Source organism: Natator depressus, chromosome 3 (genome assembly GCF_965152275.1).
Source record: "Natator depressus isolate rNatDep1 chromosome 3, rNatDep2.hap1, whole genome shotgun sequence".
Classification (NCBI taxonomy): Eukaryota; Metazoa; Chordata; order Testudines; family Cheloniidae; genus Natator; species Natator depressus.
This window is the reverse complement of record NC_134236.1, coordinates 111218539-111238636: the sequence shown is the minus strand read 5'-3', so window position 1 is coordinate 111238636 and position 20098 is coordinate 111218539. Positions and strand designations below refer to the sequence as shown.

The 20098-nt window shown below is 42.3% G+C and overlaps 1 protein-coding gene across 6 annotated transcripts in view; it reads right to left on the bottom strand.

Annotated features, from left to right (window-relative positions):
- Positions 1-20098, bottom strand: part of GRM1 (glutamate metabotropic receptor 1) — a 258147-nt gene that overhangs the window by 55366 nt on the left and 182683 nt on the right. For all 6 annotated transcript variants that reach the window (XM_074948570.1, XM_074948569.1, XM_074948564.1 and 3 more), the window contains exons 6-8: positions 11797-11965; positions 9685-9811; positions 2539-3469 (exon numbers count right to left, since the gene is read on the bottom strand). In XM_074948570.1, the coding sequence (XP_074804671.1) occupies positions 2539-3469; positions 9685-9811; positions 11797-11965 (1227 nt within the window). The remainder of the gene's footprint in view (positions 1-2538; positions 3470-9684; positions 9812-11796; positions 11966-20098) is intronic.

The following is a 20098-nucleotide window of genomic DNA, read 5'->3' as shown; positions in this document are numbered from 1 at the left end:
CAGCAAGCATGGCCTCCCAAGAAAGGCATTTACAGCATCAAGAAGCAGAGTAACATAACCAATAGAAAAGGGTCTGCACACCAGAGCAAAGAGAGGAAAAGCTGAAAATAAAACCCTGAAATTGGAAAGGCAAACAGAAGAGCTGAAAGGAAGCCAGGGTGCAATTCCTTTGGGCATTAAATATGCTCGTAGACTGCATTTATATTTCAAACATTTTTTCAAGCTAGATTTCAGATTCAAAGCCTTTAGCAAATTCAGCTTCTTCCCTCCTGGATTTCATCAGCAGCAATCTCAGTGTCTGCCTACATCTTCTCCCCACTGTCCCTGCAAGCTTTGAAAATGGATCCTACTTGGGGCTTGAGCAGCCTCCATAATCCTGAGGCTACCGTCTATGATGCCCCATCTTCTCGCTACCAAAACCTTCTTATATGCCACGCTATTATGTCCTGTATTTGGAGACAGAGGTCTGCAGAAGTTTCTCTCTCTGCAAGGAAGCCTGTAATACTCCCACTTCTGTGCTAACATAAATGAAGCAGACAACAGTAGCCAATCAAGAGGTTGAATTCTGGTGTGTAAAAGATCCAGAAACCTAACAACCCACAAAATACAGAAGGCATATTAACTGATTAATGAACATTTAGTTCAGAACACAGTTTAAAAGTGCTATGAAGACTTTTTGTTCAATACAACTAAACACATGCTGGGTAGAAAGGAACTAAATGTTAAGAGATACTTATTAAAATATATGCAACAAACAAAATTGGTAGAGCTTAGCTGCGTTTTCTATCATTTTTATAAGGTACAAATGCAGTTCAGAAAGCTGTTTTCTAATGAGGAGAAATGTTCTTGTATTATATGCTTTGTTCTAAATTTACTTTATAAACTGTGAATATAATTCTGTTCAGAATATAAATTTCTTCTCCCTCCTTTAAAACTATAAAGCCTCAGCAGATTCAACTATTCTATTCTATTCAGCTAGAAAAAAAGTCAACTAAGCACAATAAAGAACTAAATTGCTAAGCTTGTTCATGGTGCAAAACACACAATAGGCCTCTTCTGGCAGCCTGAGCCAAAGATTAGATAGTAGAGCCAACAAATGAAATAAACTGTTCTCTTGGAGAGATCTAAGGCCCAATATATCTTCCACTGAATCAGTGGGAGTTGGATCACCATATCTACCTATCTTCAAGGAACACAAGTCTACGACTTACAATGGTCAATATTTTGATACTATATTACCATCCAGAACATATTTCACTCAAAGATGGTCTCTCAGAAATGTACTGCTATTCATAGTTCTTTCTTTGCATCAGCTTAGGACGTGGTGTGTGTACTCCTATTGCTTCCTCCTTGACTGAGTTGTGTATTCCCACTGTTTATGCTTGCCTTTTATTCCACCCCCGGCCTTCTGATAAATTAAAGAGTAATGTAGTATGAAAGCAAAATTGATCACAGCAAGGGTTTTATGTCATCTTAGTTGTATCCCCCTTGCATCTCAGAGAGATATGAAAATGGCTCCTGTGCAAAGTGAAGTGAAACCAACACGAAGGACTTCAACAAACTATTGACGATTCAGCATAGACAAATGGATTGAACTTAACTGAATTCTGATGCTATTAAAGAGCTCTGAAATGTGGACTCCACCTCCTTTGGTTCCTATTTTTTTACATTTTGATCACAACTCCGATACCAGTACTCTAAGCTTGTGTCTAGTACTCTGATGCTTCTTTACAGACCTATGATACTATTAAAGAAATAGGAAAATAAAGTATGCTAATGTTCAGACAGCTACTCACAGGGAGTCGTTGCTTGAAATGACATTTCTCTCTCTCTCTCTCTCTCTCTCTTTTTCTGTCCCCTGTAGCTTAGTTATATATATTCAAGCAGGTTACAAATGCAGAACTGTCATCATGATCATTCAATCCTTGTGACTCTTTGAAGCAAACTCTACTACTGGGAACAAAGACTACTCAAACTAACAGTGCCAATTATTAAAAAAAATATTGCTCACAATTAAATTAAATAAAGAACACACAATCTGGGGGGGGGGTGCAGTTTGATGACAATCATGAACAGAGTTTCACAAAAGGCTACCCTGTGAATGAATGAAAGACCCTGTACTTTCACTTACAGTCTCCAGTGGTCATTTGACAGATATGCGTGATTGATAATCAGTCACCCACAGATTTCTGGTCCACTTTTTGGGCGGGGGTGGGGGAAATACACTTGCACCTCAGTTTGGGCAATAATGCAGTGCACTTCAAATGGGCATGCACTGAAAAATGAGAAGCTGAAAGAGAGAGATTTGGTTACTCTTCTGCAGAATGACCTGCACCAAAGGTCAAAGCTACCGTCACAATGGAGAACCTGATAGGGTAGCTGACTATTCTAGATCTATCCCAGCCCTACCCTCATTACCACAGACAAGATGAAATAGCATTACATACCTTATTACAAATACAACAATCTACTGTAGGTCGAAAGAGAACAGGAAAAAGAGACAGACAGACATGTACGTCCACACAACCAATTACTCACTTTGGATTTCCAGCACCTGGCTTCTTTCTTCGGAATATGCTGAGGAATGTGTTGGACCTACAAGGAGCCTTGCCATCCCCAACGTGCATACGCACCACATCCGAGGTGGTGAAGGCACTGCGGACATTCCTCTCGGGCTTGGCGATGATGATGTACATCTTGGGAGTGAACATGCACCCCAGGGCCACTGTCACACTGAGGCTCACTGCAAAGCAGGTGGTGATGATCTTGTAGTTGCTCCCAAAATAAATAGGCACAAAGGCCAGCCAGATGATACAGGTGGTGTACATGGTGAAGGCAATGTACTTGGCCTCATTAAAATTGGCGGGCACATTGCGAGTCTTGAAGGCATAATAAGTGCAGCTCATAATAAGGAGTCCATTGTAGCCCACTGGGGCCACCACACCCAGGTTGCTGGTGTTGCAGATCAGGAAGACTTCCTTGATACTGGGGTAGGAGAGAATTGGCATAGGGGGCTCCATGATGATCAGTGTGACCACCAGTGTGAGCTGCACACTGATCAAAATGGAGGCGATGACCACCTGTGCCCAAGCACTCATGAAGTGTGGCTTGCGGGTACAAATCTTCTTCTTGCTCCCTGCCAGGATGCGTGCAATGCGGTTGGTTTTGGTCACAAGGGCAGAGTAGCACATGGCAGAGGAGAGGCCCACCAGAAGGCGCTGGAGGTAGCAGGAAATGACGGTGGGCTTAGCTATAAGGGTGAAGGGGCAGATATAACCCAGAAAGATGCCAGCAAGTATAATGTAGCAGAGCTCCCGGCTGGAGGATTTAACAACAGGGGTGTCCCTGTAGAGCACAAAGATAAGGGTGACAAACATGGTGACCAGAATCCCCAGGCAGGAGAAGACCACAGCCACTATAGACTCTATATTGCTCCACTGGAGATACTTTACAGTGATGGGTTCACAGCCTGCAGCATATAGAAAAGAAACAAAGTGTTAGAAAGGTACCTGTGAGAAGGATAAACTGCTTTTCTGAATCCCAAACTAAAATACAAACATCAGTGTAAGCTGGTGTGGAATGGATTATTATACTCATTTTACAGATGACTTATCTAAAGCACAGAAAGGTTAAGATTAAATAAATTAAAAAGCATCCATTAATTTGAGGTGTCCTTATTGCACTGGACACCCAAAAACAGAAAGTCCAGAATCAGTGGACTGTTTTTACAATTTTTGTTTAATTGACTTTCCCAGGGGGACAGAACAATTGAGAGGCAGAGTTGTGAACAAGTCCTTGCTGCTAAGACCAGCACCCTCAACCTAACTAAAACAACAGTGAAGTGCTGGTTATCAACAGTTTTGGGCAGGGATCGGCAGATCGCATGGGAAGTTCAAGGCTTTCAAACTTTGCAAACTATTTTGTGTGTTTGCAAAACTAATGTAATTTAAACTCACGTATTTTTCAAGGGGTGATTTTATAAGAAAATATAGAGGCAAGCCTATTTATAGAAACCCCACTAAAAGCTAGACTGGAACAACTGGATACGCCTATATGATAGATAGATATGTAACCATGTATGTATATATAGGTATGACATGTGTATATATATGTATGACATATATGCATATTTTCATTAAAATGTTTGTTTGTCTTATTGCTTCTTGTGTATTTACACTTTTCCAGATCTTGGCTCCATTTTCTCTCTATGTTTTCATTAGATTTTTTCTCTTTATACTCCTTCACACAGTCTCCTCTAACTATAACAGGAATTCAATGACATCAAAGTCAAATCCACAATGTATGTGTGTATCTGAAAATAGGCATGAAGGATATCACCTATTCCTAGTAAAATAGAAGTAGCTGTAAGAAATGGGGCTTACTTTGGATAAGATTTTTACAAGCCAAAGTTAAAGGAAACTTTGTGGCTACTAACCTAGTTGGCCTCTAGGTGCTACCACAGTATAAATTATACACTAAAAACTATAACTAAATTAAAAGAATGTTAAGGCTGAAAAGTCAAACACTTAAAAGACAGGAAGTGCCAGAATTACAGCAGGCAACCTTCATTTTGACAAGCTGGCCCCTCCAGCCTGTCCTCTTTTCAGTTCCAGTCCTCCCTGTCCACCTCAATTTATCTTAACAGTCTTTTGCTTGCCCCCACCCCACTCATATCTGTGTCCATGTTCCATTTCCCACTCCTACTCTCCAGTGGCTCTTTGTCCCAGCCCCTAATCCTCCCCTCAAGCTTCACATCCCAGTGCCTCCCTCCATGCAACCTGGCTCCTCATCCTAACCCCACTTGCACCCTGACCCTCTCATCCAAGTTGTGCTCCCACTCCCTAACCCAGCTCCTCACAGCTGTGCAATCAAGTTGAGTTGTTTTTCTTTCTCCTCCTCCCTGCTTGGGGACCAGCAAAGGAAGCATTGGTTGCACAGGAGAGATAGCCTTGCAGCTCTCAGTTTTGGTGTCTAGCACTGCACTGGCCCCTGGGTGCTGTGTCAGGAAAAGCCCTTCTCAACCCCTGAAGCCCTGGGATGGAGCATGTTCGGTACAGATGGAATCTTTGGAGAGGTCTCTACTGAGCATGTGCGCACTGAGATTTCCAGAGACTCATAACGTGACCAAATTTAGGTGGATGGGAAAAGGTATCAGCTGCCACCGCTACCAAATTTCAAGTCCCTGCTCCAAAACGTGGAGGGGAGGGTGTCAGTGACACGGATTTAAGCATGTTTTAACATGGCCAAACCAACATATTTTCCCTAACCTCATTTTGAGAAACAGCTGAACCATATTTGCTGAAATTTTCCAAAAAATACAGACCAAAGCAAAATATTTCAGTCTGAGGCAGACACGTGGCATGGACAATTTCAGCCTGAATAGTTAACGTTTGGCAAATTGATAAGCAACAGAAAAGAGGGGCTTATAGTCGAAAGCATTGGGCAGCCTTAAACACAGGTGGCACTATCTGCACTGCCTATAACAACAGCAATGGCAATGCTAATTTCTGCAGCTGGAGGAGCTGGTTTAAAGAAAAGCAAATGTACCCAAAGCTCATGCGGTGAGATGAGGAGCACATCTCACCACGTATTCAGGGTGAAATGTAATTGAAAATAAAGATTTTAATTAGACCTGGAAGCCTGTTGCCAATTGCCACAACAGCACTGAGAAACAGAAGTAGAATCGGCTACCATTTTGCTTTTATCATAGATTAACTGTCAGAAGCAACGCACCATTTTGATTAAGATTAAACAAAGCTCCTTTATTGATTGGTATGCCAGTATTGCAGCACTGTTATGGGCACTAGAAGAGTTAATATGTAATGTGTAGTCTAGATTTAGTAACACCAAGCCATATTCTCATTCCTCCAGCATAGGTAACATGTTCAATGCCTCAGCCCTGATTCAACATAGCATTTAAACACACACAGCTTTAAGTCTATTTTATGTAAGACATAGAAACCTGTTCAGATACATTGGTGCAATTTCTGTGTGCAGACAAGCCCTAAGAGCCACAACATGCTCTCTGTGGGCTGACTACATTCCCCAACACTCATCCCCAACCGTGAACTGCTCACATTAGTGGAGGGCTTTGACTGGCATCTGAATGAGAGGGACATGAGGATAGAGAAGCTGTGTAAAGCAAGACAAAGATAGACAGAAAAGATATGCAGTAAACTGAAAGTTTACAAGCTTTAAAAAAATCCAATATAGAAATTAACAGCAAAAGGCTACAGAGTTAATTTACTATATGTGGTGAAAACCAGTTGGTTAGTTTTTGTCTACTTTCTCCCCCTATGCTTTAGCTATGAACTATTTCTCAGGACAGGAGACTAATTGATTTTTGAATTTTTTAAAATGATATTCATATTATAAGACCAACAATACACTCCAGAGGTGTTTCCTGAGATCATTAATACATGTCTCGGGCAACTGAAGGCATAAGACCTTTACAATGAATATTGTAATAGCTCTATAAATCTACTTGCCATGTCTTGTTTTATTGCTTAATTAAAGCTGGAAGAAACTGGATTTTCCAGCTCTGACATTTGTTCCTTTCCCATAAATTCTAATAAGATAAATGATATCACTTGTCAAAAGGAGGTTCCTGGCAAGAGTCCCCAAAATATTGATTTCAATTAATTTCAGAAAAAATATGGTTTATATAGTTCATGGTGAGAAATTTCCCCTGTCCTGTGACTCCTATTCTACTGAGCAAACTTTCAGGTGGGGAGATTTTCTGTAAACCATTTGAGAGTTAAAAAAAAAAAAAAGCAGTTAACCAACACTGAACACCAGAGTTATTCAGCCTTTGAAGTGGGATAACAGGGACCTTGAGAATTATGTCTAAGGAAATCATATACTGGACTACTAGACTAGGGGAATTTTGAAAGAAACTGAGAATTTAAGAACCTCCTTCTCTGAGGGAAGCAGCCGTGGACCATACACATTTGTATCATCTAAGATTTAAAGGGAATAGAAAAAGTAATCTTGAATGCAATATGATAATATCTGTGCCTAGCTTACATGGTGATTGGTGAGTGTAAATACAACAGAAAAAAACCCAAGAGTTAAAAGAGCACATTTGGTGGGAACAATGCTTGCAAGGAAAGAGCATTCCATCTTCAGTGGTTAAAATAAGCACTACATGCCAGGATTTAGTCAAATCAAATGACTTTTTATATAGGATGGGTTGACATTTCTTCAGAGTTTCTGAATAGTTTTGCACTTATTTATTGTATTTCAAGAAAACAGCAGTAAGGTTTAAAAAAACCCCATCTCAACGGAACAGGTGGAAGTTGTTAATGATGCTGGCTGCCATTTTGGTTTCGTATTTATTGTCCCATGTGTTCTCTTGGAAAACATGAGGTGGTTGCACTGTAGTTTGGGTACTGTGGTTTTAGTATAAAATCTCCTTGTAGAGATGGAATCCCCACAGCCAGCAAACAGAAAACACAAAATGACCTTTTACACTGAAGTGAAAAAAAAAATTAGTAGATTGCAACAGTCTCTGAGGTTTTTGCAGCACTGATAATGGAGACCTTTTCTTAGACCCTTTTTGGCAGTGGTTGTCGTTTTGAGATTCTCCCTTAGGATCTATTTTGAGCAGCTGGTAGCACTGGCTTTCACCTGAGTGCACACCGACCCTTCATAATGCCCTTGCTTTGCTTCTTTACAGAGCAAAGAAGTTCCTGTTTTTGCACTGCACAAACTAGAAAAAAGTAGATTAAGTTTTCTAGGTCATTACCATTTTCAAAAATTATTTTAGCGGGGTAGAGCATCAATTTCCCACACTACAAAAAAAATACCCCCAAGCCTTGCTCTATTATATTGCATAATACAAGATGTCTTGGAAATGTATTTTCAGCAACCAGGTAAACAGTACTTTGGCCCATGCATGAAGACCACTGGTGACATCTTGTTGCCAGAAAGTTTTATTAAAGGCCAGCAATGAGACCGTGTTCCATCACATACCACTTTATTTCCTCACTTTGTGGTCAATGTGTTTTCTTACTCTGTAAAAATACCATCCTGTTGCTCAACACACACAGAGAAAATATTCATGAGAAGGGCAGGGCATTAATAGACTTTGGCTGCTCAGTGAAGTGTCAGCAATCCAAAGCAATTGCAAATCCAGTTTAACTGGCCACCAAGGCAGGGTTACAGCTGCTGTGTGTTGCTGGGGTAGCTAAATCAGTGAGAGTATCCTGATGAATCTGGTCCCCCATAAATTCATAGATTTCAAGGTCTGAAGGGACCATTTTGATCATCTTGTCTGACCTCCTACAAAACACAGGCCATAGAACTTGCCCAAAATATTGTCTAGAGTATTTTTTTAGAAAAACATCCAATCTTGATCAAAAAAGGGCCAGTGATGAAGAATCCACAAAAACCCTTGGTAAATTATTCCAATGGTTAATTACCCCCACTTTCAAAAAATTATGTCTTATTTCAAGTCTGAATTTGTCTAACTTCAGTTTCCAGCCACTGGATCGGGTTATACCTTTCTCTGCCAGACCGAAGAGCCCACTATTAAATAGTTATTCCTGATGTAGATACTTACAGACTGTAATCAAATTACCCTTAACTGTCTCTTTGTTAAGCTAAATAGATTGAGCTCCTAGAGTCTAACACTATAAGGCACATTTTCAAATCCTTCAATCATTCTTGGGGCTCTTCTCTGAGCCTTCTCCAATTTATCAACATCCTTCAGCTGTGGGCACCAGAACCAGACTCAGTTTTCCAGCAATGGTCTCACCAGTGCCAAAAACAGAGGTAAAATAATCTCTCTACTCCTGCTCGAGATTCCCCTATTTATGCCTCCCAGGATCGCATTAGTTCTTTTCGCCACTACATCACACTGGGAGCTCATATGCAGCTGATTATCCACCTTGACCTCTAAATTTTAGAGGTGGTGGGCCTGATTCGCCACTGCAGAGCCCAACCCAGGAACAGATATCTGGGACAGGTGCTTGCATCTCACCATGTGGTGGCTGCTGGGAGCTAACTCAGCCGCCGGCACAGATTGGAATAGCCCGGAGGACCGTCCTAACTTGTAACCCAGCTGTAGAGTAGCCATGGCAGAGACATGCTCTAGCCACATCCCATCCCAACACCATCACTCTGCAGAACTTCCCTGACGTTTCCCGTGTGCTGAGGACTCCCGTGGAGGCAGGGTTGGGGGGGGATGGTGCTCTGCATCTGCTGTGCCTGGGGATATTCCCGTGGAAATGTGGGGAAACACATGGAAGTTTTGCAAAACAAGCACAAATCCCTGATAGGATGCTCCATGTTGCAAGATGGAATGAACTGACAGGATGTCAAGTAAATCAGCTGGTGCACCTAGCTGCTGAAATATCACTGGTAAAAACACAGCAATGATTGTACTGTAATTAATTAATTAATAATTCTGGCGGTTTTAGCAATGTTCATGTTAACTGTGTCATTTCCCCCTGTAAATATTTGTGAGCATACATTAATACTCACCTGGCCCTTCTTCCTTACACTATGCAGAGTAGACCTAGAGGCTGCTGTATCATCCATGGAGCGATCTACATTTTACAGGTCTTTGTGTTTAAAGTGCCCTTTTAATATTCTGGCACTCTGCCTCCTTATACACAATCACACACTTGTCTTGCTGCATGCTGTTAAATGAGGATGTGTATGCAAGGGAGATTTCCCTACCTGTCAGGTCAGCATTAGGCCACCAGCCCAGGTCACAGGCTTTGCACGTGAACTCGTCCTGCACAAATTCATTTTCTTTGCAAGGGGTGCAAATCCAGCAGCAGCTCACTTCCCCTTTCCTTATAACCTGCAACACAAAAAATACCCTCAGACTAAATCCTTTTTAAGAAGGCACATGAATCTCCACAGCAGGCCAGCACTACCTACAATGTTGTAAAACAATGCAGTATGAGCACTGGCTACGGGAAGTTTCTAAGGGTGGGTGAATATTAAAAGCTGGAGACCTGTTTGTACTCTTTTGGGCTAAAACCTGTGCTCGAACTCTCACAAGAATAAGCTTTCTCAGGACATTTCCAGTGTCACTTCTGCTAGATTAGAAATACGAAAGCAGCTTCTCTTGTGGTGCATCTGAATTTCTGCTTCCTTTCTAAGTTTGAATCAGAAAGTGTTATATTTTAAATTAAACTTCCAAAGAGGTTTGATTTAAGGGCTGGGTGAGTCTGCAAACCGATCCCAGGGCATATGATATGTGGGGGCAAACATGCAGTTGCAGATTAAATACAATCCAGGTGACAACGGAACGGAAAGAATGAGTTGTGGATATTGCTGGCCTAAGTACTCTGCAGCAGACTTTTACTCAGTTTCCCCCTCCTCCAGGATCTTCCCTATCATCCACACGCAAAGCTGCAAAATGCAAAATGTTGGTTTTTATTGAGTTTTGTGTAGAAATTTAAGTTCTTTTTGCAATCTATGGAGAGAGAGAGAGTCCAATTGACTTCAGTGGGAGCTGGATTAAGCTGTGTGTGTATTCATATACACACACATATATACATGCACACAAAAAACTCTTCTTTAGGAATGGATAGTATCTTTAGAGGTCAATGAATGTTGATGATGTACCTCCAAATGGTTTGTATGTTTTATGAAGCCTTTGCTAAAATTCTAACCTAGATGCATCAGGCTGGTCGGAAGGGAGAAGGCAAGTGTGCTTATTTACACATTTTTAATTTAATTAGAAATGGGAAGCTGTTTTGGGAGGGTGGCTTTCCTCAATGGGAGAATCTTGCCCTAACTGTGCCCATATTATTATGATACTGCTTAAACTTGTCTTTATGCCACCTGGACATGGCAGGTGGCAAATTACTTGTAACTGGATAGAAGTGCTATTATTTGGTAAATAGATAGAGATTTTATTTGTGTTTCTACACCTCCTGTGGTAAGCATAGGGTACAAACAGATAAAGATCTTTTTTCTTTCAGGTGCTGTTGACAGGACAAAAATTTTTATTCCTGCAGTGCACACCACTTTAAAAATCAGCCCCCCGAGAGAACTGCAGTTATAGTAAGTACTGAGTAATGACAAAAATAATCGTGTTGTTCTTACTGGTACATTTTACAGCAGCGGCACAAGCCTAAATTTGATTCTGTTTCTATAGCACGAGGACTGTCTGAATAACTGTAGAATTTTCAAGAAGTATAAACCCCCAAAAATACACTCACATGCTGGTATTTGCATAGATTGGGTACAGTGGAACCCCTGAGTTACAAACCCCGGAGTTATGAACTGACCAGTCAACCACACACCTCATTTGGAACTGGAAGTACTCAATCAGGCAGCAGCAGAGACAAAGGGGGGGTGGGGGTGGGGGCAAATACAGTACAGTACTGTGTTAAATTAAACTACTAAAAATAAAGGGAAAGCAGCATAATAAAGTTTCAAAGCTGTACTAAGTCAATGTTCAGTTGTAAACTTTTGAAAGAACAGCCATAACGTTTTGTTCAGAGTTACGAACAACCTCCATTCCTGAGGTTTTCGTAAATCTGAGATTCTACTATACTTGATTTGAACATATAGACACAGAAGCACATGTGCTAGTACATTCTTGCACATGAAATAGGCATTGACTTCTTGTAAATGTTGACCTATGAGTCTTCATATAGTCCTGCCTTCTTATACACTTATTATAACTGAAAAGCAAAGAAATTCCAAGCCAGATGTTTTCTTCAATCTGTTTGCTCAAACCTGGTGAAAAAAGTGAAGGCCTGTTATTCATCTCTCATTAATATAGATCTTCCTGGATACATAATATAGAGAAAAGCACCTGAGACGTACCTTAATTTGACCCTTCAAACAAGGTTCACTGCACACTGATCGAACCATTCCACTTTTGTTCATCTGAATCCTGTAATCATCAATATTCAACACCCCTTCATGCCAGGTTCCAATGAGTACATAGTCATAACTGTTGGGCTCTATGTACTGCAGATTCATGATGTCATACCTGGGAAGCGAAAGCAGAGAGAACAGTCGAGCCTCCTGGACACAAGTATTAAATCTGTTGACTCTCCTTCTTCATGGAAACCAGCTAATTCATGATTTCTTTTCCCAAAAACTCTAGAATCTTTGAGGAGCTACCAACTCCTTCATTGTTCAGTATCACCAACCCCAAGATTTCAAAAATCTGAGCCAGACCCCCCAAAATCATGACGATGGCTTAAAAAGAATGAGTTTTATAAAACTACAGGAACCCCTCGCTTAAAGTTGTCCTGGTTAACGTTGTTATGTTGCTGATCAATTAGGGAACATGCTAGTTTAAAGTTGAGCAATGCTCCACTCTTATGTTGTTTGGCTGCCTGCTTTCTCCACAGCAGGCAGCCTCCCTATGCTTCCCTGCCCCCACAGCATGCTCCCCCCCAGCAGACACTGTGGATCAGCGCCTTTCCCCTCCTCCCCCCCGCCTCCTGCCCGCGGCAATCAGCTGGCTTGCTGTGTTTAGGAGGCAGGAGGAAGGGGATAGGAACGAGGAAGCAGCCTGCGAAGTAAAGGGGGATGAGGTGGGGGGGGAGAAGAGGCGGGTCAAAGGTGGGGGCTTGGGGGAAGGGGTGGAGTGGGCAGGCTGAGGGTTGAGCCCCCCACCCCTGGTGCTTGCAGAGTAAGGGAATCTGCCACTACTGCTGGGCAACATGCTTCTCCTAGCCTACAGCACCTTCAACCTCCTTGCCTGCCTCATTGTTTCCAGTGCCAGTGGGCTGTGACTGTGTAGGGTAAGGCGGGGGAACCTCCCAACTATAGTACTGTACTGTATGTACAGTATGTTTGTAAACACACAGCATGTGCACACTACTCCCTCCCCCGCCCCCACGACAATTCACTGTTGCTTTATGGCCCCGCGGCCCTGCTCGGAAATACGGCTCTACAACCAAGTGCTTGCGAGGCCACCAGCTGCCTGCAAAGCAGTGGTGGGTGGTGCACAGCAGAGGCCCTGTCTTGCTACAGAATAAATAATGTTTTATCTGCTCCCCTCCCATTTGCTGGAGGGAGATAAGAACACAGGGGGCAGCAGCCCGCCCAAAGCAAGTTACAGGAATAGCATTCCAGTGCCTGCTCCGCTGTAGCAAGGGGGGGAAGTGGCATAGAGATGCACAGAACTTGGCCCTGCTCCCATGAAAGTCTGTGAAACGCACAGGAGCCTTGCCATTCACTTTAATGCCAGGTGCATCTCTCTGCCCCTGCATGTACACAGCAGAGAGGGGCAGAGCCCTGCAGAAAATGTTATTTTCCTCCTCTTACTACATTGGCTGCAATGCTGAGTGCATGGTTACTAGGGGAGATACAGCAGGGACCATTTTTCTAGGGCACCCTAGAAGAGAGGCCTTTGGTCCTCCAGCAGGGCTCCTGTGAAAGTAAGAACCTGCAAGAATGTAAGAACCTCCATAACTAGTCCTAGCCTAAACCCACTGGGCTTCCAGTAAGGGAGCAGATTATCATGGAGAATGACATGGGTTTTCCAAATTCTTTCCCTTACAATAGTTGACTGATGCTGCATGACCCCGGCCACTCCAGGCTGAAGGGAGTGAAGAGTAATACATGCATGCGCGTCCGGAGCAGCATTACCCAGCATCATGAGTCAAAAACGTCCAGCAAGTGACAGTGAAGTGCCTAGCAGTAGCAGTACCACTAGCAGAAAGAAAACCAGGAAAACCATTAATTTGGGTACTAAATTAGACATTTTAAAGTGTTTTGATACAGGCGAGCATGCAGTAGACATTGGCATTGCTCTAGGTCTTACTGTGAGAACACTTCGGAATAATGCCAACAAGATCAGGGCGAGTGCTCAGTGTGCAACACTGCTTAGTGCTACTACAATAAGTCAATCAAGAAGCTGTTTGCTGGAAAACATGGAGCATCTTCTCTAACTGTGGATGGAGGACCAAAACCAGCGGAACATACCTCTGAATTTGCTAGTGATACAAGCTAAGGCAAAAAGTTTGTATGACAATTTGAAGAGAGAACAAGGTGAAGGATCACAGACAGAGAGACAGATGTTCACAGCATGTCGGGGATGGTTTGATCGGTTCAAGAGGTGCTTCCACCTGCATAACATCAAGATGTCTGGTGAGGCAGCTAGTGCTGATACTGCAGCAGCTAAAAAATTCCCTGATTATCTCAAGAAAATAATTGAGGAAGGTGGTTATTCCCCTAAACAAGTCTTCAGTGTCGATGAAACAGGCCTGTACTGGAAGAGGATGCCTGAGCAGACTTACATTTCCTGAGAGGAGAAGACAGCGCCCATATTTAAAGCAGTTAAAGACCATCTAACCTTGCTTTTAGGTGGTAATGCTGCCGGAGACTTGAAGATGAAACCACTGACAGTGTACCAATCTGAAACTCTACGCACTCTCAAGGGATTTTCAAAGGAACACCTTCCAGTCATCTGGAGATCCGATAAGAAGGCATGGATAACTGGAGCTATTTTTTCAGAATGGCTGACTCTCTATGCCATCCCTGCATGGAAGGAATACTATGCCAAGGAAAATCTTGATTTCAAGATTTTATTGCTTTTTGATAATGCACCGGCTCATCCAATCACCCTGGACGACCTGTGAGAAAATGTCAAAGTTGTCTTTCTGCCACCTAACACCACATCACTGATCCAACCCATGGATCAAGTAGCCATTGCTGCATTTAAGGTGTATTATTTATGCCATACTTTTGACCAGCTCATCAGAGGCACCGATGGGGAAGGCAAACCTATGATTCAGCAATTTTGGCGTGACTACAACATCCTGAAGTGCATCAATAACATCGGTGATTCCTGGGCTGAAGTTACTCAGGCATGCATGAATGGTGTGTGGGAGAAGTTGTGGCCTGAATGTGTCAATGACTTAAAAGGATTTAAAGATGTTGTCCCAACTATGAAGAAAGATATCCTTGGCTTGGTTTTGATGAGGTGGAAGAAGCCGGCGTTACACAACTTCTGCAATCACACGGAGAAGAGCTAACCAATGAAGATCTGATGCAACTAGAGGTGACGAGAGCAATGGAAGAAGAGGGCCAAGAAGTAGAACCACCACCAACCCATCGAAATTTGACTGCCAAACATCTTTCTGAAGCTTTCCAAATGATTGAAGCTGGCTTGCAAATCCTGAGTGATGATGATCCTGACAGGGAATGCAGCTCCAAAGTGATTAGGGGAGTTGGTCATCTAATGACTTGCTATAAAAAAATTTACCAAGGAAAAAAAAAAAGGAAAGCAAAACAATCTCTAGATGTGTTTTTTCGAGTTCAAAAAGTTCAGCAAGAGGAGCAGCCAGACAATCCACCCTCTTCCACTCTCTGACTCCACCACCTCAACCAAGCTTCATACTCAGCAATGATCGCAGTATTAAATTGCTTGTTTAAAATTGTTTAAAATAATGCCTTTTGTCTGGCAAAAAAAAATTTCCCTGGAACCTAACTCCCCCTATTTATATTAATTCTTATGGGGAAATTGGATTCGCTTAACACCGTTTCACTTAAAGTTGCATTTTTCAGGAACATAACTACAACATTAAGTGAGGAGTTCCTGTAATACATTTTGGGGTTCTTTTTCTTTGCCTTCTGGATTCAGAATCTTTAGGGTTACATTTGGGTCATATTTTCAAACTTTTCTCTGTAACAATGAGGGCTAGAAATTTTATTTAATAAAAATGAAAGCTGTGATTCTCATGTAATCACTTGATTCCAGAAGCTGGGGCTTTAAAAATTCCCACCAAATATTGAGAGACTTGTGATGAAATCACCAGACTTGGCACCACTAATTTCTACTATTTACTGGTAGGTATTCTCCAAGGGCTAGGTTGTGCCTTTCATGCACAACCCTCAGTAAGGTGGAGTGTCTAGCTGTGCTGTCCCAGGAGGAATTGTATCTCGGAGAATATGGTTCCTCAAAAGAAAATCTCCACTTGTTCTGGACGGGAAGTATTTGCTAAAGCCTTTTTCAGGGTGCAACATATTGACCTCCCTTGCAGACATCCAGCCTCCAGTGACGTCTGGAGGAGAGGGAGTCCAGGCTCTGCCTACTTCCCATTTCTCCTCAGTTGCTAACCCTGAGCATATACCCTTTGTGTTCCTCCAGCACCTGGAGCTAAGATTTGTGTAGGCCTAATCTGAGCATATGAAGGGGCAATAGTCAGTGAGGAGGGGAAATCTTTACACCCACTAATTTTTTGTGTGGCCACATTAAGGCTAGTCACAATCTAGCCCCGCATAGGGCACTATGGTGTTATACATTCTGGAATCATCATCCAATTAATATATTCAAACCAACCAAACAAGAGTGACATAAATTAACCAAAAACATTGATTTAACAATTAATATAAGGCAGCCTTGCAAGACGGTCAGGAAAATGTATCAGCCCAGACCCAAAAATCTACTTTCCCACCCAAGGCAAGTAGAACAGAATTTCCCAAGGCCGATATAAAGGAAGCATAAAAACACAGCTTCTGGAAACACTCAGCTACCCATCTTCACCCTCCACCATCACACCCTGTCATCCCTGTGTGCTGGGACTGATGTGTGAAAGTCTTTTATTGCTAACTGTTTTGCTCCTGCTTTCTCTCCCTGCCTGTAGTTTGTGCAAAGTGATGATTAACCGCCGTAATTTCATGGGGGGAAACAAGCGGGAGTGATGGAATGAACAGAGGAGAGCAGCATAAGGAGGAGGAACCACAAGTGAGGATGGATAGACAGGCTGGCTCTTGAGAGACGGGGAAGAAGATCATTGTGGGTGGCAGGCGGGGGAGTGTTTTGATCTAAGTGTATGTGTGTGTGCGGCGGGGGGGGAGGGGGCTGAGAAAAGGCTGCAACTGGAAATTGTGATTTGGACTGTAAATTGAGAAATATGTTCTGCTTTCTAAGGCTGAGAGTCCCTGCCTTGGTTTTCTCTGTAGTTGTTTCAGTTCTCTCAGATTGATTCTTTACATTCATATTGAGGTCAGAATGTTTTATTCTGAAGTGTTACTAATGTATATGGGCTGGGGAATGAAGGGCACACAGGGGTCTGTGTCCTTAGTAACAGATAGGAATAGGTGGTTGGTTCTGGGTAAAGGGGTCATCACACCCAAATCTTTTTCTTTTCCCCTCAGAGGTTCAAATAAACAAAATATTGTTTGCTGGTTTAGAAAATGTCAGATGCCTTTGCAGTTCCATGTGCACAAGCCTCTTGAACCTCTGTCTGCCTGCATTTTCCTTTGCATATCTTTGGGGGTGTATGGCCTTTTCTAGAGACTTTTCAGAGAAGCTGGATCCATTATAACCGTGCTTATGTAGGACCTAATCCTGCAACTACATTTGCGTGGGCAGACTCATTTTCCAATACTGAGCCCCACAGAAGTCCGTGGGGCTCCACATGAGTGTGACACTCTGTACCCCAAAGCAGCACCCTGACACTCCAATATTTCTTAGGTAATCTACTTTGATCTGTACACTTATTACTTATAATCACTCAAAAACTATCTTGCTGTGGTTAATATATCTGTTTTATACTTTACCTAAAAACAGTGTGGCTTGAGTGAAGTGCTTGGAAAACCTTAGCTCAGTTAACAATAGCTGGTGCAGGTCCACTTTCCTCTGTAAAAGTGGTGGACTAGGTAATAAACTTACATTGGTCAGGCTTTTGACCAGGGCAGGATGCAAGGCTAGGGCCTGTGGGGAATTGGCTGGAGCCTCTCTCTTGTTTGTTTATGAGTGGCTGGCAAGAGCATTCATGTCACTTAGCGGGGGGCTTTCCTGCCCGTGAACATTTGTGTGAGTGCAGGACCTGGAGAGGACTGCAGCGTGTCACATTATCACAGTGTGAGTGGGAGCCCAGGTTGGTGAGAGCCCAGTATGCAACCCCAGTTCCAGGTTGCATATTGGGAACGCCCATCACAGTGGGCAGATCATGTACGCAGTGCTACTCACTTCGGGACAACTCTGTGTAGGTACAGAGGTCCATCTGGGCAGCTGCAGGATGAGAGCTTTGGCTGATAATTAAAAAGGAGTCTAGAAAAGGGACCCATTTCAAGGTAATCAGGAGGAAATTCCTCCCCACTTTCCTGTTCTTATAAAGGGAGAATATGAAAAAGGAATGCATTGTGCTGTTCGATAGCTTTGTGTATAAACTGTGCAGTACTTCATGAAGCAGTATCCTCAGGGTCCATTATAATGTAGATGTGATATACATGAGTATAAATGAGCATTAGTAGTTATCTCCTGCTAGAGAGCAGAACCTATTTGTTTCCTATTATGACCTTGAATTAGGCAGATGTACAATCATGTACTCCGTACTGGAAAGTGAATCTGGGGGAGGGGGACAGAAGATCATTAAAGGCTCACATTGCCTTCATAGAACTTTGAGTCTACATGTGTTTTTTTTTTAAGGCAAGTAACCTATTACATGGCATAAACTAGCATTACTATATGCAACATCAATCAAGACTTAGCAAATGCTGAGATAAGATTTAAAGTTTCATCTTAACTTTTCCTCTTGTGCTTATGTTTCTAAGTGTCCTCCTTCATATCATTATTAGCCAGCTGTCAATGTATACAGTATGCAAACCGAAATCTCTTACAAAATCTTACACGTGAAAAGTTTTAGCAGTGCTTGCAGTTTTGAGACTGAGCTTGAAGTTTTAAGACATAATGAGATCTACCAGACAAGCTGATAATTGGATAGGAAGTTTATTTCTTCTTCTTCTTTTCTTTTCATATATGCATGTACAAAAGTTCTGCTCTGAATACATGGAAATTAGGTTTGGGATATTGTTGAGTTATTTCCCTCCGCTCACACATGCAGTATCAATGTTTGTCGCAAACCTGTTTTAAAAAAATCTCAGTCAGCTGCGACAAAGCAGAGAAATTTTCAGCCAAAAAGGCATTTGTTTGAGAAAGCTGTGAGTCATTGAAAAATTAGGGCAATTAAGGAAGTTGGATTTCATCCTTAAATATGGCAGCACTAATGATACCTATTATAATATATTACTTGCAATAAACTATGTTAACACAATATTAAGGCTGCAAAGCCAAGTGTTAAAAAATGCTAAGACCAGAACACATTATTTGCTTGGCTCCCAATCCGGTGCACCATTCCTTGAGTCAAAGGGGAGATGGAGTGAGAGAAGTGGGGGAGGGATAGCTCAGTGGTTTGAACATTGGCCTGCTAAACCCATGTTTGTGAGCTCAACCCTTGAGGGGGCCATTTAGGGACCTGGGGAGTTGGGGATTGGTCCTGCTTTGAGCAGGGGGTTGGACTAGATGACCTCCTGAGGTCCCTTCCAACCCTGATATTCTATGATTCTAAGGGGGGAGGGGCTGCTGCAGTCTTGCCACTCTCCTACCCTCTCCCATTCTGGAGCTCTTGCTTTTGACTACCATTTTGAAGGCTCATGGGATATACTCACTGCAGATGAAATTTTCAGAGATTTTCCCAGTAAATCCCCAATAATCTCTACTGAGCAAGTACAAGTGAGGCTTTTAACTTGACCAAGTCTGGGTGGTTTTCCATGGAGACAGCAAAAGGCATTCTCTGACTCTGGCACTATCCTCTGACAGATCTCAAACACTGGCTGCCAAGCAGGGAAGCACAAGAGCTCTTCAAAGACAGAGGCGGTGGGAGGGGAAGAGGAGGAATAGTTGAACCTGTTTTTCTCTATGCTCATTGTCAGAAAGGACCCAAACTTTTTCATTAAACCGTTTAAAAAATATGTTCAGTCTGAGGCAGAAAATAGGTCTAAGAAAATTTCAGACAAGTGGATAAAGTTGGACATAGTTATAAGGAACTGAAAACAGAAAGTGTCAGGCAACCTGAACTATGGATGATGTTATCATCTCCGTCTACAGTTACAATCAGTGATGGCTTAAAAAGATTTTGTAAATAAAATATAGTATAAATGTTAGTGTTCAAGGTAGGAACATTGTTCTTTTCTGTCTTGTAGGGGTTTATTTATTTCTTTATACAACAATACTGCAAACTAAAGCTGAAAAGCCTTTTATTTGAATGACCAGAAATGCACTGACAGCTCACTTGATTTGGGCGGGCCACTCGCAAGCTAAGGGTTTTACAGCTTAATGTGTTACTTTGAGCTCAGTTGATAATGTGCTGGGAAATTCAAC